The sequence below is a fragment of the Desmodus rotundus genome, chromosome 8 (genome assembly GCF_022682495.2).
Source record: "Desmodus rotundus isolate HL8 chromosome 8, HLdesRot8A.1, whole genome shotgun sequence".
NCBI classification, from domain to species: domain Eukaryota; kingdom Metazoa; phylum Chordata; class Mammalia; order Chiroptera; family Phyllostomidae; genus Desmodus; species Desmodus rotundus.
Window position 1 is genome coordinate 86504736 of NC_071394.1, and position 24825 is coordinate 86529560.

At 36.7% G+C, this 24825-nt stretch overlaps 2 protein-coding genes across 13 annotated transcripts in view; one reads left to right on the forward strand and one right to left on the reverse strand.

Annotated features, from left to right (window-relative positions):
* The window catches only part of TASOR (transcription activation suppressor), a 49356-nt gene extending 43885 nt beyond the window's left edge, over nt 1-5471 (forward strand). For 3 of the 5 annotated variants that reach the window (XM_024556525.3, XM_045192392.2, XM_045192393.2), the window contains exons 19-24: nt 490-612; nt 1382-1541; nt 2007-2115; nt 3373-3551; nt 3755-3919; nt 4771-5471. In XM_024556525.3, coding sequence (XP_024412293.2) covers nt 490-612; nt 1382-1541; nt 2007-2115; nt 3373-3551; nt 3755-3919; nt 4771-5237 — 1203 coding nt within the window. In that variant the 3' untranslated portion in view covers nt 5238-5471. Of the gene's footprint in view, nt 1-489; nt 613-1381; nt 1542-2006; nt 2116-3372; nt 3552-3754; nt 3920-4493 lie in introns of all 5 variants that reach the window. The other 2 variants (XM_024556524.3, XM_045192394.2) reach the window with 1 other exon arrangement.
* Nucleotides 5472-6540: 1069 nt separating this feature from the next.
* The window catches only part of CCDC66 (coiled-coil domain containing 66), a 62946-nt gene continuing 44661 nt past the window's right edge, over nt 6541-24825 (reverse strand). For 7 of the 8 annotated variants that reach the window (XM_024556521.3, XM_024556520.3, XM_024556522.3 and 4 more), the window contains 5 exons: nt 10283-10773; nt 9666-9706; nt 8641-8882; nt 8253-8380; nt 6541-6804 (listed from right to left, as the gene is read on the reverse strand). In XM_024556521.3, coding sequence (XP_024412289.2) covers nt 6733-6804; nt 8253-8380; nt 8641-8882; nt 9666-9706; nt 10283-10773 — 974 coding nt within the window. In that variant the 3' untranslated portion in view covers nt 6541-6732. The remainder of the gene's footprint in view (nt 6805-8252; nt 8381-8640; nt 8883-9665; nt 9707-10282; nt 10774-24825) is intronic. The other variant, XM_045192397.2, reaches the window with a different exon arrangement.

The window sequence follows — 24825 nt, forward strand, 5'->3', positions numbered from 1 at the left end:
CATTGTACATATTGAAGCTCCTTATGAATGATTTTGGGGCTGTTGTGAATTAAATGAACTACAGAATTTGGGAAACTGGGTTGTAATTCTAAAGGAATATACCAGTAACATTGCTGCAAATAACCAAGGGCCTGCTTTGAAAGAAAAGGGAATGGGGATGAGGAAATGGTTAATGATTGGGCTGGGCTCTGTGTTGTCCAGAATAAGCAGTGGAGCTGGGTTAAGAATTTGAACCAATCCATTACTCTTGTGGTTCTTCCTGTTACCCCACACGGGAATTTACTTGGCTTTGATTGCATAGCATTTTTGTAACATTGTGACTGACCATTTAAGCTCTGAGCTTTAGATTCAATAGGAAGAAAAGCAGATTAGATCCTGGGATCCCTAGATCTAGCTTAAGCTTACGTTTATCAGTTTATCTTGCATTTTAGTGTTAAATGGATTTTTTGTAAAAATGTTTTTTAATGTTGATATACTTTTTTTCAACAGGAATATCTTATCAAATTAGGCAATACAGAATGTCATCCAGAACAGTTTTTGGAAAGAAGATCAAAATTAGATAAACTATTAATTATTATTCAAAATGAAGACATTGCAGGTTTCATTCACAAGGTAGACTGTTAAGTCAAATTTACTATTAATTTTGGTTATAAAAACCCCTTACTATAAAATCTGTATTTGAGACTAAAGTGTTTGTTTTTTAAAATATCCTCATAAGCTTTAAAGAAGATAAAACTTTAGGGTTTGGACAATTAGGGCTTGAGACCTAAATGACCCTTCTGTGAATTAGCTTGTGAGAATCAAGTTTGTGCCCTTGCAAATTTTTAAATGGAGGCACATCACAGACCTTCCATATCACTCAAATAGTCAAGACTAAGAATTTTGGCTTCTTGAATGCCAGTGGGTCTGCTGACTCTCTCTATATTGTTGTCATCTCATACAAAGTCCCAGGTAAAACCTATTTTCACCCCCTTTGCCAAACCGGTCCTGCTTTCCCTTGAATTGGGAGGTGCCCCATCGCCAGTCTTACGAGCCTGTCTCAAATCCTACTGCCCTTTGAAGCCTTTCCTGACTGTTCAGTACGTAGGTTCTTGCCATCATCTGAATTCTGACTACTCACAGGGCCAGACAGGTTAGTAGTTTTCATGTCTGTTGTGCCTTTTCCTTAGTGTTCTGTTCATGGTAGGTACCCATTATATAACTGTTGGTTTATATATTTGGAAATAACGTTGGGAATATTATTTAATGCTTGGCTTTCCAGAGGCAACATAGGCTAGCTGTAGTGCATTTTGTTAGACTTTCCTTACAGGCTACTTCACACTTGAGTCAGTTCATTCCCTTGTCTGTCCTTACTTCTGTTTTTATTTTGGTATTTACACAGGTACCTGGCTTGGTGACTTTAAAGAAGCTCCCCTGCGTTAGTTTTGCTGGTGTTGATAGTCTGGATGATGTTAAAAATCATACGTACAATGAATTATTTGTGTCTGGAGGTTTTATTGTATCTGATGAATCCATTTTAAATCCAGAAGTTATCACAGTTGGTAAGATTTATGCATTCTTTTGAGCATGTAACTTCTGTCTTTTTTAGGTTTTACTCAGTGATGACTCAGTTGTGCTTTTTAATGTATTGTCTGTTCAGCTAATCACAAATAACTACATTTCTATCATTTTCTTGAGCTTTTTATCACAAATTTCCCATTCTTAGTCTTTACAAATAATTTCCTCTAAATTTGGTGTAGAGCAAGGCTCTACTCCTACTGCACTTAGATCACTTCTGGTTTATTATCGTCCACATGTTCTTTTTTATAATGTATAGATGTAACGTTCTTAGACCTAAAAGAGAATATATAGATTTGTCTCCTTTAGAGAGAGGAAAAAAGAGAAAGAAAATACTATATAGGAATGTAGGTGTTCCTACACAATATCACCATACACTTCTTCCATAATTAAATTTGGGCGATTGCTGTGTACTGAATTTAAAGTTAACTTTTAATTATCGTTAACAGAGAACCTTAAAAATTTTTTGACATTCCTCGAAGAACTTAGTACTCCAGAAGGAAAATGGCAATGGAAAGTGCACTGTAAATTTCAGAAAAAACTAAAGGAACTGGGCAGGTAAGATTTCAAAAATAACTATAATGGTTGTTGATTTAACATTTTTTTGTATGTGTTCACAAAGTTTTCATGTTTCTCTGTGTATTTAGGTTATGGATGCTGTTCAGTTTTCACAGATGTCCTTAGCTAGTCATAAGGGAATACGATACTGAATTACTATAGCCTGTTTGCCAGTGGTATGTCTTTAGGTAGAAGTCTGCTTACGTTCTAGTTATGTATTTAGATAAAATTGATTTTATCTTTGTTACTCAGGTGTTTTAAATAATAATAAAAATGGAATAATCAGCATTATATTTTTATTGAACTGTATATGTCAACTAGATCAGGCTCTCCCATTTGATGACTACCTTAGGCAGATAATTTAGTAACATCACACAAGGATTAATCTCAACATGATTAGGGGATTGTGGTTATTAGGACATTCATTTATGTAAGTAGGTGATTTTTAACATGCCCGAAGTCACTTCTCAAAGTGTGAACCTTGGAGCAGCAATTACTTTGAGAGGCTCCACAAATAATTATGTTATGAGTTTGGGATACTGTATGGTACCAATAGAGAGTCCATACATTGTATTCACACATTTAAAGATCTCTAGAGTTAAGAATTCTGTAGTTAAGCATTTCCTAAACTTAGACCACAAACGATTTTTTCTAATACCTATTGACATTCTATGGCACACACTTAGGGAAATTCAGGCTTAAGTAATTTTAAAGCATTTAACTTTTGGTAGTAATTTACTTTTTAATAAACTTGTTTGTATAACAGATAACACTACTGAGGCCTAAAGTTTTAACTTGTACAAAGTTATTACCAAGGTCTTCCTGACAATAGTAATTTCTACCACTTGTTGCCTTGAGCTTGGAGATGTAGAAATAGCTTAGAGCTATGGATTACTTGAAGGATTTATTATTTTTTGTCTATTTATGCCCTTCATTAAAGTTCTAAATTGGGGAAGCTAAAGAGAACTGTAGTTTGTTACTTAGAAAGTAAATGACTGGTTGAGATTTTAGTTTACACTGAAGAGCTGGCCCTCAAACTTTGCACCCAGAGAAAGCCCCTGGACTTACAGATGGGTTGCACAATCACTGCTATCCCTCTTTCTCCTCAGAAGCACCCCTACATCAGGCAGTGGGCTAAGCAGTGCAGTTGTCATTAGTTGCCCCAAGTTAGAAACTGTTGTTTTAATTTGAAGCAAAAAATTTCCACGATAAATTTTAGAAATGTAGATCCAGATGCTGGACTATTTAATTTCACAGATTGAACGCTAAAGCCCTAAGTCTGCTGACACTTCTGAATGTCTATCAGAAGAAACATCTGGTTGAAATTTTGTCATACCACAACTGTGATTCACAAACTCGAAATGCTCCAGAATTGGACTGTCTTATCAGACTTCAGGCTCAGAACATACAGCAACGACACATAGTCTTTTTAACAGGTAAGCAGTGGTCTGAAGCTTTCTGCTATGAATATAGGAATGTGGACAAAACGATTTTGTGGGGCTGTAATGGGTATTGACTATTAAGCTATGATTCTGAAAAGGTGGCAGAGTGTTTTGTGAGGGCTGGGGGGCAAGCATCATCATTTGTCTATGTACATTTTCAAGTATTTTATATTAAAAACATTTTCTTTTTAATTTAGAAAAAAATATCCAGATGTCCTCCAGTTATACAGATAATGGAATAGTAGTTGCATCTGCCGAAGCCTTTATGCAGAACTTTAAAAATCTTGTGGGCTATCACAACTCAATCACAGAAGAAAACCTCCCATTGCTCGGTGCTAATGAGAATCTTGAGTCACAGTCAGGTAACTTTTTAGTAGTTTTCATTTTCTTTAAGGCAGACAGAAAAAGAGGAATGGTTTTGCCATTTTCATATAATGAAATGCCTATTTAAAAATGACTCACTTTGGTGTGTAACAGCTTCAGGGGAAGTATATTAAGGAATCTATCATTTTTATCATACTCCAAATCTCATTTTATTCTGTAGTTAATACAAACTGTTAGCGTTTTTGTGGACTGCATATTATAGAGTAGGCATTCTGTCTTTGAGGGTATTGTAAGCTTTATTGTCTGCTGGTGTCAGCAAAGGGGTTATATTTTTCAAAAAAAGACACCAAATATGGGGATTTGGCATCAGGTTACTAAATCTCCCCAGATGTACAAAGTAATTTAATACAAAGTAGTAGGAATATCCATAGCTTTAGTTTTGTGAGATGGCCTCTGCTTTGGTTCCAGGTTTTATGTGAAATGAAAGATGTACTTTTGTTTTTGATGAAAAGCAGAGATCAAACCAGTTTAGTAGTAATCCAGTGAAGCTAGATGTCAGAATTTTTATTTTGTATTTGTCTTGTCAAATACTGAATTACCGTATAACTTTAGATGCTGTTTTGACATTAACCCCTTTGGAGCTGGGAGTTGGGATTTCCCAACATTAAACGTGAACACATTTCGCAGAAGCTTTTAGCATCGGATTATCTGGACATTCACACCTAGTGTGAGTGTTGTGACTAAGTGAACTTGTGGCAGAAGACCAAGCTGTAAGGGATTGTGGACTTGCAGACCCTGACGCGTTATATTGTGTGAGTAGTGTATAATTTTAAAACTTAAACAAATTGTGTATTTCAATAGAGGAGGACTTTTTGTTTTTTAAATGTAGCTCTTTTAGAAAACGATGAAAAGGATGAAGAGGATATGTCTCTGGATTCAGGAGATGAAATCTCACAAATAGAAGTGTACAGCAATTTTCATTCAGAAATTTTGGCGAAAGAGACCAAAGGATCACGTGGAACAGATCAAAAAAAGAATATTCAAATTGAGTTGCAATCGTCTCTTGACGTGCAAAAAAGTTTATTAGAAGATAAGACTTATAAAATTGATTCTGAAGAGAGAGCTGTTATTGATGTAAGCTCTGAAGGACAGAACAGCAGTTCAGCTGAACAAGATTCTTATAGCAATTTTCAGGTTTATCAAAGTCAATTAAGTATGTCCCATCACTGTAGTCATTTTAATGTTCTCACTCACCAGACATTTTTGGGGACACCATATGCCCTTCCATCAAGTCAGTCTCAAGAAAGTGAAAATTACTTTTTATCTGCTTATACCGAAAGCTTGGGGGAGAAGTGATTTTTCCAGGCCATATTTAAAAGAGAAATAATTATAGTAACTTTTTTTTTTTTTTACATAAGTTGTTACGAACTTTTTCTGTTTCTTAAAAGTGAATTAACAATTTATATTTCATTCTCTAGAAACAAAAAGTTTCTGTCCTTTCTCAAATGTTTTTTTCCTCTTATTTAAATCATGATGGCCTGTAACAGTTGAAGCATATGAAAATTGAAATAAATATATATATATTTTTAACATATATTGTACTTGAATTATCTAATGTTGGCACTTTTTAAGTTTTACATTTGTATATCACCTGTACTTTGGCTTCAAATTGAAGTCTGTTTTATATATAAAACTAGATGTTTGCAAAAGGATAATAGACAGCAGTGGCTTTACTTCTTTAATGTTAGATGATACCAACTACTTTTGCTGAAACGACCTATCAACTATTGTATTTATTTTCATTTAAGCTTTTGTATAGTGTTTTTACACAGGTATAAGCCAGTGATACTAATAAATACTTACAGAATTTTGGCTCAGTACCTCAAGATTTATCTAACAATGCAGTTTCTTTTAGATAATAAACTGTGTACATAGGACTTAGGCCTTAATACCAGGCAGCATTATTTTTTTATCTTCAGGTTTAGCCATGTTGCTAAAATTCTGGTCAACCTGTTATTTTAGAGTACTTGATAATTATAATTTTCAATGCTTGTGTGGCCCTTGACTTACCCAAATTCAATTTCATATTTTAAAATATAAATTTATTAAAGGCATTGGACAATTTGGAACAAACCCTTTGCTATAAATTTTTTAATTGGCAGTCTTAGAAAAGAAGTATATTTTTGAGGTGGTAAGTACTTAAATGCTAGACTAAAAATAACTTTAAATTCAGGTAAAATATGTGGTGGAGGTAAATTTTAAACCCACATCTATTACCAATAACTGCCTCTTCATTACTAATGCAAAAAAGTCATAAAAACAGGATTTGGAGAAAAGAAAATTACCATATGAGCCTAAACTGAATCTGAGTTATTTTACTAAAGTTGGGATGTATTAAATCAGACTTTCCTTTGGCACCTCAAAACAACTTGGAAGAGTTTCTACCCTTTTAAATCTTTTGGTAGATTAAATACATAAGTGGTATTTCAGTTAATAAGCTATACATAAAATGTGTGGAAGAACATTATTAACAGATCAGCAACTCCAGACTGTGTTAAGGTAAGTAGGAAAGTGTTTTTATAGGACTTAAATACCCAGATCGTGAAAGAGCAGAAACATGCTTCTTATTACTGCTAAATTTTTACAAAGGTGTCTGTTTTATTGTTGAAAAATTATATATATATATATATACACACACATATACAGCATTTTATTACATAATGTACAATTTTTAAATAAGCATCTAAAAAATAAACCTAAACTATTTGTAAAAATAGTTAAGTGACAAGGACATTTTATAATTTGGAAGACAAATGTGAAGGATTTGATTTTTCTAATTTAAAACGAAGAACTAAAATTCTTCTTGATTGGCAGCTAAAGGCATGAGATTAGTTTCCAACTCCCTTTGCTTCTGGAGAAGGCCCTGAAATTACATCGATAATGTTAGTAAAGGTACGCAGATTTGCAAGTTATTCCTTTTTAACATTTTTATCCTGTTAATCCAGAATTTTATTTTTGAAAATATGTATTAAGTACTTGGCTACTGTCTAAGCTTTCTCTTTGTCATGCTAAATCACTCAAAAAATTTTTCAGTAATTCTCACACTAGACTTGTATAGCTATTATATAATATTTATAAGATTGTATTTTTAACATAGAAACAAATAGGGATGACTTATCTTAAAACCAAGTCTACATGATTTTATGGGCCTGAGTCCCCTTCTTCCTACCTGTCAAATGCTAGTGTTTCCTGCACTAACAGTGGCTAATATAAGGCCGTGCTGAATAATTAATATGTGGGTGAATGTGGACATTATAGTCCTTCCTCTTGACCTTGTCTCCACAAAGCTAGAAGTTTTAGGTTAAAAACAAACAAAAAAACCCTTCAATGTGTGCATTACCAAACCTGAGTAATATAACTCAATCTATATGTAACGAAACCTACCATTTAAAAAACAAAGGACACTTTCCTTTATAATCCTGTGGTAGTGCGAGTGATTTTCTAGCTCTATGGAAAGAATTGGTAAGCAGCACTTCACTCACCAATGTGAAATCGAAGACGCATTCATAAATGACTGAACATGGAAAAAGACACTCCTAAGATGACAGTGTATTTTCCCCAAGTACAAAAAGTACATTTTAATCAAAACTAACTGCAAAAAATTTTACAAGCTACTATTTTTTTTTTAAGCCCAGAAGTAGGTTTTTTAAAGGCAAGCTGATGAAGAAAAGTTACAGCCTTAAATAATGAATTTTATTTTTACCTAGTCAAGATGAGAAGTCATAATTGGTCTGGGATAAAAAGTGGTGGGTAAGGTTATACGTATAATTTCACAATAGATTATATTATTTGGGGGGACTTGTGTTACTGTGTTCTGAACACTGCCAACACATTCATAAAAAAGCATGAACTGCATTACTAAGAACCTATTACAACATAATTGTATATTTTCTGCCTTTGGTTTTAGGGCCTTATTGATATTTTACTGTACAAATGTATGCATTTTTCATTTAATAAAATTGTTTTAATATTTGAATTGTCTCATGATTTCATGCTGGAAATTCTTAAAGATGGCAAGGTGAAGCAAACTGAAAGTCCTGTTTTACTTCCATTCAAGAGTAGCATATGCAGGGTGGGGCAAAAGTAGGTTTACAGTTGTTCTTATGGAAAATAACAAGAATAACCTGTTTCATGTACTCATAACTGTAAACCTACTTTTGCCCCACCCTGATGTTGAAGTTTTTCTTTCAAACTGGGATGTAGTGAAGTCATAAATCATGTAGCCAACCAGGCACTTAATATACAGCCATTCTAATACACAGCCAGAAAACAATCACATCCTCACTTCATTAAAAAAAAAAAAGTTCATACCTGTCTCAGTTCTGACAGCCCCTTTAGGATGGCTTGTTGTCGATCCCTGTTTTTCACCAGGTTAGGATTAAGAAGTGGATCCCTGACATAATTAGAGTCAAATATCTCTCTTTGTTCTTGGTCACAGTCTAAAGCCAGATGAAAATGACAAGAATCAAATATATTCCTAATAATAATGATATAGCCCTACAGTATATTCTAAGGATTCATGAATAAATTTATATCCTAGAAAAGCACCAAACAAAATTTAAGTAGTAAGATAGTCAATTAAAAATTTACTAATGGATCCCCAAACTTGGGCAAAACTTGTTATGATACTTTCTAGAACTAGGACCAGAATACCAATTTGGATTTTGAATTTACAATTATAGAGGGAAGGAATACTTACTTTGTGGATTTTGGTACTGAGGATCCTGGGTTAGAGGCCTAGACAATGGTGCATCTGGATCAAGGTAATAGATCTCATTGGTTCGAACATAGGGAATAAAATGAGATGGTTCAGAGATTCTAGGTGATAATTCTGTTTGATTGCCTCCTGAGATCACATTCTCTCTTTCATAATTATTATTTTTTACCGTCTGAGTTTCTTGTGTTCTGTTTTTCACCATAGAAACTGGTGGTGATTGAGACCTGTATTTTTCAAAAAAGCGTAAGTAGGGACTAATGAAAAATTGTGTATTTTAGATTAAGCATATCTACTCTTTAATCGTGTTTTAATTTATGCTAAATATACTTGTAACATTTTTAGAAACAAAATAGGATTAATTTTAGTTTTTACTAGTACTTGCTAAAGATATACACATATACTCTATGCTAGTTGGGGCGAGAGAGGGATTAAACTAATCCTGAGGATCAACGCTAGCTAGGTTATTTAAGCCTAATGTTTCTCAAATAATTCATCATAAAGTAATGTACTTACTATCCGAACTAAACTTTCTGTTTGAGCCACATTCTGAGACAAAACTGAACCAGCTATTTCTTGAACAAAGACAAAATAAAAAAATCTAGCAGTTCTAAATTTCCAACTAGTTAATTGAATTTCTCATTATCCATACCAGTCATTTCTTCCTACCCACCATCCAATCCAGGCAGAAGTCTTAGTTTGACACTGTTGTCATACATGGAAAACCTAAAGTGTTAAAGCTGGGAGATAACAGAAAACATCACCCACATTCCTGCCTAGGAGGCCTGAGCCTAGTCCAACTTAGCCTAAATAATCTAGGTAATTTTAAATGCCAGCCACCCTTTCCCTTAGACCTCTGCTCCTCACCTGGAAATCACACTCTTTCCTGTTTCTGTCTTCATATATATACATGCTTGACCTCACCTGTATTTTGAGCAAATACTTTGCATCTCTATTGTACCACATACAAAGCACTAAGTAGCTATGGAATCAATCTGTCTTTAACATACCTTTCTCTGTTGACAGAATTAATTTTCAGATGTCCTTCTTCCTAAAAGATGGACAAATAAATGTAGAAAGGAATAATAGTATTTCCACATGTTCCCACAAATACTTTTAGTGGTTGTTTGTTAGGAAGAATATTTGAATAAAAGCTAATAGATTATGGGGTAGATTTTGTATTTTTCCTGAGTCAGAACCAAGCCATTAATTCCTGATCTTATAAATTACCCTCTGTCTATCTGGATCATAAACTTCTGAATGGGTATTTGAATAAAAAACAGCCTTAATCCACACAAGGTTTAAGGGTAAACTAAAGGACCAGATAGTAAACACTTGCCTTTGTGGGCCATGTGGTCTCTACTGCTACTCTAAACTCAGCAGCTGTTGTGTGAAGCCAGCCAAAGATAATACATAAAAGAAAAAAATGAGATGGCTGTGTATTTTTAAAACTTTATTTACAAAAGCAGGCAGCAGGGCAGATTTGCCTATGGGCCATAGGTTGCCAGCCCCAGGTGTAAACTAAAGCAAATTTCAGACAAACAACCTTGTGAAAACATGCATGTGGGGAACTTTTAAATAAACAATATATACTTTAAAATATGTATTTGAGACAGAAGAGCTTTACCTTTTTGACTAGATGCCACCTGAACTTTGACTCAGTTTCCTGATGAGGTGAATGAACTGGTGAAGTGCCTCTATTTTGAGAGAGGTTTCCAGGATTATTTCTTTCCACCAAATGAAGCAGTTCCATTTGTCTCCTTACCTTTTTTTCTTCTCTCTGCTTTTGAAGCTGTTTAGGGTACTTTTCTGATGCTGGAATATACCCTTTGAGTGGCTTATTTATATTCCAATCAGGCCTTTTAGGACATTTCTTCTTATGCTTTGTTTGTTTCTCTGCACTTGTGAACTGATTGCAATGGTCGTCATACCAACTGTTTTCTTTTTCTAAGGTCAATCCTTTATCCTGACTTCTTAGTTCTTGTTTGTTTTTCTTGGTGTTAAACTGTTCATTAAATTCTGCAGGTATCTCGGGAGATGAACAATTTATAATTTCCCCCTCTATTACTGATCCACAGTGTGATTCTGCACTGGTGAATATTTCAGTATTTAAGTAATCTAAAAGGGAAAAAAAGCATATGATTTTTAAAAATTGTGGTTAAAATATACTTAAAAATATGTCCATTTTAACTATTTTTCAAGGTAATTGTTTTATTAGTTACTACCCTCTAAAACTTTTTCTCAAAATTTTAAAACAAATTATATAGCCATTAAATATCTCCCCATTCCTCCATCCCCCAAGCCCCTGGCAACTACCATTCCACTTTGTTTCTATAAATGTGACTCTACTCTAAGTGCCTCACATAAATAAAGTCACATATATTTACCTTTTTGTGACTGGCTATTCTTACTTCGTATAATGTCCTCAAAGTTCATCCATGTTATAGGATTGTCAGAATTTCCTCCCTTTTTAAGACTGAGTAATACACCATTGTATGTATATAACACATCTGTTTACTCATTCATCTGCCATGGGACACTTGGGTTGCTTCCACCTTTATGAACATGGGCGTCCAAATATCTCTTTGAGATCTTACTTTTCGGTTCTTTCAGGTATACACCCAGAAGCAGAATTCCTAGTTCAAATGGTAATTGCTGTTTTCTATAGTGGCTGCACTATTTTACAATCCCACCAATAATACACAAGGGTTCTAATTTCTCCAAAGACTTCATTAAACCATTTTTAAGTATACAATTCAGTGGCATAAAGAACACCCACTATGCTGAATCTCCCATTCCATATTCTCTCCCAACCCCAGCAACTTCCATTCTACTTTTCCATCTCTGAATTTGTTCACCCCAGCCTAGGTCCCTCACACAAGTGGATCACCCTGTGCTAGAGTACATATCGGAACTGAAGATGATTCATTCGTAGCATCACATAATATATGGGTACACCATTTCTTAAACTTTCAGCAGCATGGTCTTGGCTTTGACTTGAATATACAAACACCGTATCTAATACCATCTTGTATAGCTAAGTATACTTCCGAGAAAAAGTTTAATTTGCAATTTTCATATCAATGGTAACTGACAAAAACAACTTTAAAAAAAGTGAGATGTGAAGTGTTCTTAGTTTGAAATTAACAAATTACCTAAATATTGAATATAAAGGGATCTGGAAAGTGTCCTTTAGTTGTTTTCACTCCAGAGGCACTGGGAAATGTCTTTTGTAACTCCCCTCTTGGAACCAAACTTTTAGGGAAATGTTGCTATTGATATGTGGTCATGTTACATTTTATGTTCTTTTAAGTCCATATCTCACGTACCATTACGCTTTTGCTTGCAGATCATCCCTGAATCACATACAACCATTCACTTTTTCCAGTGTAAAAAACAGTCAAAGTTTCACCACTCAAAGACATCTGAAATATCCTTACTAATATTATGTTCAATGACGTGCTTAGCTCGCAAAGCTGTGTAACCAGTTGAAAACCTTGTAAAAACTTTTTTACTTACGATTAAAATTTTAAATTTACAATTAACTAATGAAAGGTAGAGGTCGGGCTGCACATTAAAAAAAAGAACAGCCCAGTTATTGCTCTCTTAACTTGGAGACTTCTTAGGTGTATTATCTCAGGCTGGAGTTGCTCCAAGACTGATTCCTAGTAAGGCTGCCCAGCCTGTGCCATTCTCATACTGGGTATTTTCTTTTTCCACTCTAGACACGCTTGACACCTTTTTCTATCCTCCTCTCTGCCCTGGCAGGTTGACTGGTATGAAACATATCAATGATTTCCTGGGTCCTCTGGCTTCTGCTTCTGTCAAGAATGTTCGCAGGCAGATTAAAGAGAGAAAACAAAGTCAAGATATTTATTCCACTAGTTCATTTCCTGTTAACTTCACCTTACATTGACTCTGTCCCTTTACCAAAGGCGCCTTTCTAAATAAATCATCTTGAATTTTTCGATTTTGGGACCCTGATTAATTTTTCTTATGTATAGCTGTTCATTGTTAATACACAGAATTTTACTATCTTAAAGACTTAGTTTCACTCTCCTTTAACTGGTGTGAGAATTTATATAACTTTGTTATTTATGTGGACATGGGGACTACACTAGATTCTTCAGGCTTAAGAGGCAACTATCAAGAAATACCAAGAGCTCATAAAGCAGAATAATTTCAGATAAGTAAGCAGGTTCTACTGGCAAATTGCTTTACCCTACTTCCCTTTTCAAGGTTCCTCTCTACTTTCTGTCAAATAATGTGGGTAATTTGGTGTTTTCAAAGTAAGGTCTAAAATTAACTAGCAGAAAATAGTGCTATGTAAGGGTACAGATTCCTTTCAGTACATTTTTGTTTTGGAGCTCTCTACTACACAACTCCAGAGTGGCTTTTGTATTTCTAGAGGAATATAATTTCCTAACTTATGACCAGTCAAATTGATTTTTGTCTCTCTTTAAGTTACTGACAGGAGGCTGCACTGGGAATTAATTTGAAAAGTGAAGCTTTCCAGTTCAAGGTAGTGACCTAGTAAGATCCTAAACCTACCGCCTCACATCGACATGCCGAATCTACAGCAATATATATGGAACAATTTCCTCTGAAACAATTGTAAAAACTGTCCCAGTGACTCCTACACATCAGGCAAGTGAGACCACACTGAGGTCACTAGGAGACGCTGAGACACGATCAAGCCATCGATCTTACCCCCAGCATGGCAACCCATGAATTGGGAGGGAATTCAAAACCCAGAGCTTTTCCCTGAGGAGCAAAGGGTCTGTATACCACATTGTACTTTAAGACCTACACTTAAGAGATGAATCTCCAAAACATGTAACTTTGACAATCACCAGGGCTTGCAAACATGAAACCCAGGGCTCACGCATGAACTCACTTGCCCCAGGGCCCAGTGCAGAGGCAGCCAATTGTGTGCAGACTGTACTTGAAAGTGGCTCATTTACTTTCATTAAAACAATGGCCTGAGCCCCTCTGCCTGGTTCCAGCTGGCATGTACCATCTTTGTACTCTCCTTGTGCCCCATTCCAGAGTGCCAGTATTTACTGGAAAAGCACTGTAACACGCATCTGGTGTCCCATTTTTTTGTGGCCACTGCCAGGGTAACGCTCCTGATGGCCTGGCTCTGGAGGCCATGAGGGCTTGCATTCCTGGATCATATGGGACTGTAACAATTGGAGAGACAGTTCTTGGCAGGCTACCACCCCACTCCCTGAGTGATTACCAACAAGTGGGAGGGATGTCACAATCTTGGAGGTCCCCACACGAAAAGAAAGGGGTCTGAGCCCAAGCCTGTGGAATAGGCACCAGAAAGGGGACCCTCAGTAACATCTGGCTTAGAAAAGTGGCAGGGCTTACAGCTGGGAAAGCCAAAGGGCTGCAGGACACCAAGGTTGTGCTCTTTGAGTCCAGGTGCACAGGCAGCAGTTTGAAAGCACCTGGGTGTTATGAGAAGGTGACACATTGACTAATTTTAGGGTGTGTGCTGGAGGGACAGGGACCTGTTGGAACTTTTGCCAGGGATATAAGTACTGGCAGGCACTATTTAAAAATCTTTCTTACATCTAGCTAGTCTGATAATACCAGATGCCATTTCTGACTTCTCCATCAATCTTTCTAACACTGTTCACCCCACCTTGGCATTTCTGTGAGGACCCACCAGGCTGGCACCCCTGCCATACCTGGTGGGTGGCCTCAGCAGCACCAGCACATTGCAGTGTGTCTTCAACAGTCAAGGCTGGGCCTCATTGCCAGCCACACCAAAGCCCTGCCCTGGATACCAGTGCATGCTCAAGGGTTATGGCCAGGCCCCACAGCCGGCTGTGCCTGGCGCCAGCCTTGCCTGCCAGTGTGTCCTTAGCAGTTGTACCCCAATCACAACAGGAGGCCACACAGGGAACACCTCTGGAGCACATGGCTCTGGTGACAAGGTGGAGGGGGATTCCATCACTTGACACCATGGCACACCTTCTAAAAAAGGCCACATTTCCAAGACCAGGAGACACAGGTGATCTACCCAATACATAGAAACAAACAGGCAAAATGAGGAGACAAAAGAATATGTTCTATATAAAAAACAATACAAAACCCCAGGAAAAAAATTAAAATGGAGAAAAGCTGTCTACTAGATTAAAAATTCAAAACAAGAGTCATAAAGATGCTCACCAAACTCTGCACACAAGCTGAGAACTTCAACAAAGAGACAAAAACTATAAAGAACCTATCAGAGCTGAATTGAAAAATACACTAGAATGGATCAGTGATCAGAAAGACAGAATAATGGAAATCACCAAATGGGAAAAAAAAAAAAAATTTTAAAAACAAGCATAGCATAAGGAACCCCTGGGACAACATCAAATGTACTAACATTTGCATCACATGGATCCCAGAAGGAGAAGAGTGAGAGAAAGGAACGGAAAATCTATTTGAAAAAATAATGGCTGGAAATGTCCCTAACCTGACGAAGAAAACATATCCACAACCAGGAAGCACAGAGACTCCTAAACAAGATGAACCAAAAAGACTCACACCAAGAACATCAATAGTAAAATGTTACAAGTTCAAGGAAAACAGAGAATCTTGTTATTTATTTTTCATTCTTACCCAAGGACACTTTTCCATTGCTTTCTAGAAAGAGGGAGAAAAACATGATGCAAGAGAGAAACACTGATTGGGTGCCTCCCATATGCACCCAGACTGGGGCTCACACACATCCGGACTGGGGATCAAATCTGCAACCTAGGCATACACCCTTACCAGGAATTGAACCCTCAACCCTTTTGGCTATGGGACAATGCTCCAACCGACTGGGCCACACCAGCCAGGGCAAAACAGAGAATCTTAAAAGTAGCAAGAGAAAAACAACTAGTTACATACAAGGAAATGCCCATAAGAATGTGAGCTGACTTTTTAACAGAAACTTTGCAGGCCAGAGGGAGGGGCAGGATATATTCAACACAATGAAAGAGAATAAACCTAAAACCAAGAATACTCCACTTGACAAAGTTATCATTCAGAGTTGAAGGAGAGTTTCCCAGACAAGCAAAAGCTATGGAGTTCATCACCACTATGACATTACAAGAAATGATAAAAGGAATTCTTTAAGTGGGGAAAAAAAGGACCAAAACTAGAAATAAGAAAATATATAAAAGAAGAAAAATCATCCTCATAAAAGCTAGTATGAAAACAATTAAAATGGCAATAAGGGCATACCTTATCAATAATTACTTTAAATGTAAATGGACTAAATGCTACATTGAAAAGACAGAGTGGCTGAATAGTATGACATAATAATAAAGGGATCGATCTAACAATAGGATATAACACTTGTAAACATCTTTGCATCCATCTTAGCAGTAAAATACAGCAAACATTAATGAACATAAAGGGAGAGATTGGACAGTAATGCAATAATAGCAGGGGACTTAAAAACCCCACTTACATCAATTGATAGATAATCCACACAAAATCAACAAGGAAATATTGGCCTTAAGTGACATATTAGACAAAATAGACTTAATAGATATGTACAGAACGTTCCATCCCCAAACAGTAGACTACCCATTCTTCTTAAGTGCACACAAGCAGTGCCCAGGGCAGACCACATGTTAGGCTATAAAACAAGTCAAGAAATTTAAGATCGAAATCATGTCAAGCATCTTTTATAACCACAATGGTATGAAACTAGAAATTAATTATAAGAGGGAACCTGGAAAAAATACATGTTGAGGCTGAACAACATGCTAGCAAACAACCAACGGGTCAATGGCGAAATCAAAGGATATGAAAAAAATACCTCAAGATAAAGAAAAATGGAAACAGCATTACAAAATCTATGGGATGCAGCAAAAGCTGTTGGAAGAGGTAAGTTTGTAACAAGTTTGGGGTAACTAGAAGGGGTAAGTTTGCTGGTCTACCTCAAAAACAAGAAAAATCTCTAAACTTACACCTAAAGGAAGGAGAAAAAGAAGAATAAACAAAGCCCATAGTATAGAAGGAAGGAATAAAAACCATAGCAGAAGTAAATGAAACTGAAGTTGGAAACCTCAGTCTCCCTGATTTCAAACTATTACAAAGATACAGTAATCAAAACAGTATGATACTGACACAAAAACAGACACACAGGTCAATGGAACAGAATAAAGTGCCCAGAAATAAACCTATGCTTATATAATCAATTAAATTTACAACAAAGGAGGCAAGAATAAACAATGGGGAAAAGTCTTCAAAAAATGTTGAGAACACTGGACAGCTACATGCAAAAAAATTATACGAGACCATATACAAAATAAACTTAAGCTGATTAAAGACTTAAATTTAAGATTGAAACCATAAAATTTCTAGAAGAAAACAGAGGCAGTAAATTCTCTGACATTTCTCATAGCAATATTTCTTTTCTGATATATCTCCTTGAGCAATGACAACAAAATAAAAAATAAGCAAATGGGACCACATTGCCACAGCAAAGGAACAATCAACAAAACAAAAAAGCAACCCGAATGGGAGAAGATATTTGCAAATGGTGTATCTGATAAGGAACTGATAGCCAAAATATATAAAGAACTTAGAAGACTCAGAATCAAAAAAACAAATAATTCAATTAAAAAATGGATAGAAGACCTGAAGACATTTCTCCAAAGAAGACATACAAATGGCCACAGACACAAGAAAAGGTGCTTAACATCACTAATCATCGAGGAAAGGCAAGTAAAACATCATCTCACACTTGTCAGAATGGCTGTAATCAAAAAGACAAGAAACAACAGTGTTGGTGAGGATGGGGAGAAAAGGGAACCCTTGAACCCTGGTGGTAGGATAGTAAATTGGCACAGCCACCATGGAAAACAGTATGGAGGTTCCACAAAAAATTAAAAATGGAACTACTATACTATTTAGCAATTCAGTTTTGGGCATTTATCCAAAGAAACAAAAAAACTAATTTGAAAAAAATATATGTACCCCTATGTTCACTGCAGTATTATTTATAATAGCCATGATAATGAAAACAAGTAGGTGTCCATCCACAGATGAGTGAATAATAAAGATGTGATACACACATACGCAATGTAATATTATCAGCCATAGAAAAGAATGAAATCTTGCCATGCGTGACAACATGGATGGACATAGAGGGTATTATGTTAAGTAAAAAAGAGAAATACAAATATGGTATTTCACTTATATGTGGAATCTAAAAAACTAAACATATGAACAAACAAAACAAAACAGACTCATATAGAATACAAACTAGTAGTTGCCAGATGGTTGGGCAATGGGGGGATGGGCAAAAAGGGACTGATAAGTACAAACTTACAGTTATAAAACATGCCTCAGAGATGTAATGTACACCATAGGGAATACAGTCAATAATATTGCGATAACTTTGTAGGGTGATAGATACTTACTAGACTCCCCATAGTGAACACTTCATAAGGTATATATAAACATCAAATCGCTACGTTGTACGAATGAAACTAATATTGTATGTCAACTACACTTTAATTAAAAGAACTTTACATTCCAGAATTTAAAAAAATATTTTTTTAAACATAAAATGTGAAGGGAGGGAGAGTAAAAACAGATTTAGAATGTGTCAAAACTTGTTAACAACTTACAATCAACCATTATAAGTATCAGTTGTTATATGTAAGCCTCGTGGTAACCACAAGGCAAAAACCCACAGTAGAAACAAAAAAGAGAAAGAAAATAATCTAAGCATATATCAGTATGCTTAAAGAAATCTTCAGAACACAAAGGATCAGAGTAAAAGAAAGGAACAGAGAAACTAGAAACTAACCAGAAAACAATTAACAAAATGGCAATAAGTACATACCTATCAACAGTTACTGTAAATGTAAATAGAATAATTCTCCAATCAAAAGACACAGAGTGGCTAAAACAGATATAAAATTAAGACCCATCTATAGTAGTCCCCCATTATCTGTGAGGGATATATTCCAAGATCCACAGTTGATGCCTGAAAGCACAGGTAGTACTAAACCCAGTGCAAATTTTTTTCCATACATACGTGCACTTTATGGCTTCTCTTTGGTACATTCCATTTACCAAATAGCATCACTATTCTTGTGCTTTGGGGCCATTAAGTACAATAAGGATTATCTGAACACAAGCACTGTGATACTGTGACAGTTGATCTGATAATGAAGTGACTGATATATGCAGGTAGCACATATAGGGTGGATTTGCTGGACAAAAGGATAACTCATGTCTTGGGTGGGACAGGACAAGATTTTATCACGCCACTCACAATGGTATTCAATATAAAACTTACGAATTATTTCTTTCTGGAATTTTCCATTTAAAATTTCCATGGTCAATCGAAGTTAACTAAAACCACATAAAGTGAATCTGTGGATAAGGGAGGGCTACAAGAGACTCACTTCAGATGTGAGGACACACACAAAATAAAAGTGAAGGGATGGGGAAAGAAGGACATTACATAATGATAAAGAGGTCAATCCAACAAGAGGATTGTAAATATTTCAGAACCCAATATGGGAGCACCTAAACATATGAAATAAATATTAACAGACATTAAGGGAGAAATAACAATATAATGATAGTAGCAGATGTTAATAACCCACTTACATCAGTGGAGATAGATCATCCAAACAGAAAATCAATAGGAAAACATTGACCTTACATGAAATATTAGACCAATGTAATTCACAGATATACACAAAACATACCATCCAAATGTGACAGAATGAACATTTTTCTCAAGTGCACACCGAATATTGTCTAGGATAGATCATGTATAAAGCCACAAAACAAGTCTTAATACATTTATGAAGACCGAAATCATACCAAATGCTTTTTCTAACTACAATGGTATGAAACTAAAAATGAATTACAAGAAAGCTGGAAAATTTGCAAATATGTGGATATTAAACAACATGCTATGCAACAACCAATGGGTCAAAGAAGAAACGAAGAGAACTTCAAAAAATACCCCGAGACAAATTAAAATGAAAATATATCAAAACCTATGGAATGCAGTGAAAGCGGGTCGAAGAGAAAAGTTCATCATGATAAATGCCTACATCAAGAAATAAGAAAAATCTCAAAGAAACAACTTAATTACACTTCAAGGAACTGGAAAAAATAATAAATGAAAACCAATTACTAGAAGGAAATAAAGAACACAGAGGAAATAAATAAAATAGAGACTAAAAAGATAACAGAAAAAAAAAACAATAAAAGAGCTGGCTCTTTTAAAAGATAATCTGACAAACCTTCAGCTAGACTCACCAAGAATAAAAGAGAAAGTACTCAAATAAAATCAGAAATGAGAGAGATGTTACAACTGATACCACAGAAATATGAAGGGTCGTGAGAATACAATGAACAATTACACACCAACATATTTGAGAATGTGTAAGAAATAGGTAAATTCCTAGAAACATACAACCTATCAAGACTAAATTGTGAAGAAATAGAAAATTTAAACAGAGCCATTACTAGTAATCAAAAACCACCCAACAAACACAAGTCCAGAAGCAGAAGCTTCACTAGTAAATTCTTCTAAATATTCAGAGAAGAATTATTACCAATCTTTTTACAAAAGAGTCTGAAGAGGCGGGAATGCTTCTGAACTAATTTTATGAGGCCAGCATTACTCCGATACCAAAACCAGATATGTCTACCACAAGAAAGTAAAATTAGCAACCAACATCCCTGATGAAACACATGGAAAAACCTCCCAACAAAATATTAACAAAGCAAATTCAACAATACATTAAAAGGATTATATACACAGTGATCAAGTGCGATTTATTTCAAGGATGCAAGGATAATTCAGTACACACATATCAATCAATGAGATACACTACAATAAAAAATGAAGAATAAAGCCCTGACTGGTGTGGCTCAGTAGATTGAGTGCCAGACTGCAAACCAAAGGGTCACAGGTTCAATTCCCAGTCAGGGCACATGCCTGGGTTGCAGGCTGGGTCCCTGGTATGGGGTGTGCAAGAGGCAACCACACATTGATGTTTCTCTCCCTCTCTCCTTCCCTTCCCCTTGCTCTAAAATAAATAAATGAATAAATAAAATCTTTAAAAAATGAATAAAGATAATATGATCAGAGCATTTGACAAAATTCAACATCCATTTATTATTAAAAATCTCTGAACAAAATGGGGATAGAGGAAATGTACCTCAACATAACAAAGGCCACCTAGGACAAGCCCACAGCTAACATACTCAAGGGTGAAAAGTTAAAAGCTTATTCTAAGATCAAGAACAAGACAAGGATGCCCACTCTCACCACTTTTATTCAATATACTAATGGAAGTCTTAGCCAGAGCAATTAAACAAGAAAAAGAAATAGAAGGCACCCAAATCAGTGAGGAAAAAGTAAAACTATCACTACTTACAGATGACATATTATAATTGAAAACCCTAAAGACTCCACAAAAAAAGGCTGTTAGAACAAATGAATTCAGTGAAGTTGCAGGATACAAAATCAATACACAAAACTCGCTGCAGTTCTAGATACTAATAAGAAACTACAAGATAGAGAAATTAAGAAAATTATCCTATTTACAATTGCATCAAAAAGAATTCTAGGAATAAATTTAACCAAAGAGGTGAAAGACCTGTACATTGAAAACTGTAAGACATTAATGGAAAAAATTCAAGAAAATGCAAATAAAAGGAAAACTATTCCAAAAATCACAGACTGGAAGAATTAATATTGTTAAAATATCCATATCCAAAGCGATTCACAAATTTAATGAAATTCCTGTGAAAATCCCAGGGTTATTTTTCACAGAAATAGAAGAAACAATCCCAAAATTTCTATGGAACCACAAAAGACCCTGAATAGCCAAAGCAATCTTGAAAAAGAAAAACAAAGCTGGAGGCAACACACTCCCTGATTTCATACTATACTACAAAGCAATAATAATCAAACAGTATGGTATTGACATAAAAACAAACACACAGCTCAATAAAACAGAATAGAGAGCCCAGAAATAAACCCACCCATATATGGTCAGTTGATTTATAATAAATTAGCCAAGATAATACAATGAGGAAAGGACAGTCGTCTCTTCAATATTTGGTGCTGGGAAAACCAGACACCCGAATGCAAAGAAATAAAATTAGACCAGTATCTTGTATCAGAGATCCCCAATCTTTTTGGCACCGGTTTCATGGAAGACAATCTTTCCACAGACCAACGATGGGAGGATGGTTTCGGGAAGATTCAAGTGCATTACATTCAAGCTCACCTCCTGCTGTGTGGCCCAGTTCCTAACAGGCACAGCCAGGTACGAGTCCACAGCCTAGGGGCTTGGTACCCCTGTCTTTTATCATATACAAAAATTAAATCAAAATTGATTAAAGGCTTGATTATAAGACCTGAAACCATAAAACTCTGAGACAACATAGATGGTAAATTCCTTGACATCAGTTGTGGTGATCATTTTTGGATCTGATACCAAAAGCAAAAGTACCAAAAGTAAAGTAAACCAGAGGGACTTCATCAATCTATAAAGCTTCTGCACAGCAAAGGAAACCATCAATAAAATGAAAGGCAACCTACTGAGTGGAAGAAAAATATTGGAAGTTACAAGAACTCATACAACACAGTGAAACCCCCCCCGCAAATAATCTGACGAAAACATGGGCAGAAAATCTGAACTAGCATTTTTCCAAAGATGACACAGATGGCCAACAGGTACCTAAAAAGATGTTAACATCACTAATTATCAGGGAAGTGAGAATAAAAACCACAATGAGATATCACCATACATCTGTTAGAACATCTATTATCAAAAAGACAAGAAACAGATGTTGAAAGGATGTGGAGAAAAGAGAACTCTTATGCACTGTTGGTGGGAATGCAGATTGGTGCAGCCACTGTGGAAAACAGTATGGAGATACCTCAAAAAAAGAAAAATGGTTCCGCCTTTTGACCCAGCAATCCCACTTCTGAGAATATAAGCGAAGAAACCCAAAACACTAATTCAAAAGAACATATGCTGCATTATTTATAATAGCTAAGACATGGAAGCAACTTAAGTGTCCATGGATAAATGAACAGGTAAAGAAATTTGGTATGTATGTGCATATATGAATATATACAGATATGTGTGATACACACAATAGATAGAATATTATTCAGCCATAAAAAATAATAAAATCCTGAGGACATGATGCTAAGTGAAATAAGTCAGACAGAGAAAGACAAGTACCATATAATCTCACTTATATGTGGCATCTTAAAAAAAAAGTTCATAGATAAAGAGAATAGATTGGTGTGGTAGGTAGGGGAAGTAAGTGAAATTGGTGAAGGGAGGTCAAAAGGAACAAACTACTAGTTATAAAATAAGACATGGAGACATAATGTACAGCATGGTTGTTACTGGTAGATAAGCCCATACTCTTGGCCTGCCGCTTCTCTGCGGGCCAAGATGCTGACACTTGGCAGACTGTGCCAAGCTGCAAGGAGAAGAGGGTGCCTCTTTGGGGGTGGGGCGCAGAGCCCAGAGGTTCAGCTGACTGCAGCATCCTAGCTGTGTAACTGCCTGACCCAGAGGCAGTGGGAACCCTGGCAGATACCACAAGTGGCAGGGCATCACCTCTCCCCACCCCCAGCTGGGGGAGCGGTGCTTGGGCCCAGCTGCACCAAAGCATTAGGCTAGGAGATGGCAGAGCCACCTCAGCATAGCCTGAGGCCTAAAGGGCAAGGAGGCCAGGCAGCCTTGAATGTATCAGAGTCAGGGCACTCCACCCCCACCAGCTGGCATGGCAGCAGGGGGAGGTTCTTAAATTGAGTGTGCTGAAAGCTGGAAACATGAATGGACATGGCCCAAGTACGTGGGGAAAGCTGGAAAGATGAACAGATGGGGCCCAAGCATGCCTAGGGCTAGAGAAATGATGAATAGGGCCCAAACAAGCCCTAACCTCTAAATATGAATGGATAGGGCTCCCAGTGTACCAAGATCTAGAAAGATAATTGAATAAGGGGGAAAGCCATTGTCCCCACCCTTCCAGGACTAGATTGGGGATGGACCCAGGGGAAGGCTGGCACATGCGCCATATAAGTCAGAATGGCAGCAGGGGGTGGTCCTAGACCTCTGTCAATCTAGCCTGGGTAAAGAAGGGATTGGTTGGGAGGCAGACCCACACATAGCACCTAAAAGTTTATGAAGTTAATTGGTCATCCTGAGAAAGCACCTGGCCCTTCCCACACCCAAAATAGATACAGTCCCAGGAGAACAAAGAAACGCTCTGGTTCTTGCTTGCTGCTCATTGCTTGGAACCTGCACTCAGTGAGTGCACTGGTCTGCCCTCCATGGGCCATGTGGCCTTAGTAGCTGCATGGCCCATGGCCTCCTGGAGGGAGTTTTGCTCTCTCTCTTGCTGACGTGGCGAAGCATTTTACCAAGGTGTTCGTGTGCTCTTTCATCTGGAAGCATGTGACCTTACGGCCCTAGCAGCAGCATGGCCATGACCACACTGGCTCTACACGCAGCCTCCAGGAGGGAGCCTGAACCCCAACAGCAGCTGGGAACAAGCCAAGCTACCTGGATGATCACTTAGCAGCCACCTGCAGGCCCCGAAGGATGATACTTTAAAATAGAGCAGGAACTGTGGGCACTGCTCCTTGTTCTGGTCTTGCTGAGGATGGGTTACTAAGAAGAGATGAGCTAAGAGACGGGGAGTTCCCCATTCTCCAAGATGGCATAGCTTATAAATCAAACTTCTTTCCTTTTGCATCAGCACCTGCCTCTTGAGTTTGGCTTTTGTGCTAGCAGGTAGCTGAACCTCTGCCTTTTTTTTTTGTTCAGTAACATGGTGACGTCCTGACCCTTGAACAATGTAAAGGTTAGAGGTACCATTCTCCTGCACAACTGAAAACACACATATAATTGCAACTGGCCCTACACATTCACAGATTCCCAAACGTGGACTGACCCTTGAACAACAGGGGCTTGAACTGCATGGGTCAACTTAACTACACAGGTCAATTGAAAAAAAAAAAACCCACACATAATTGAACCAGAGCAGTTCACACCCATGTTGTTCAAGGGTCAACTGTATTAATAATACTGTATTCCCTGGCCTGGTGGGTCAGTTGGTTAGAGCATCATCCCATACAACAAAAAGTTGTGGGTTCAT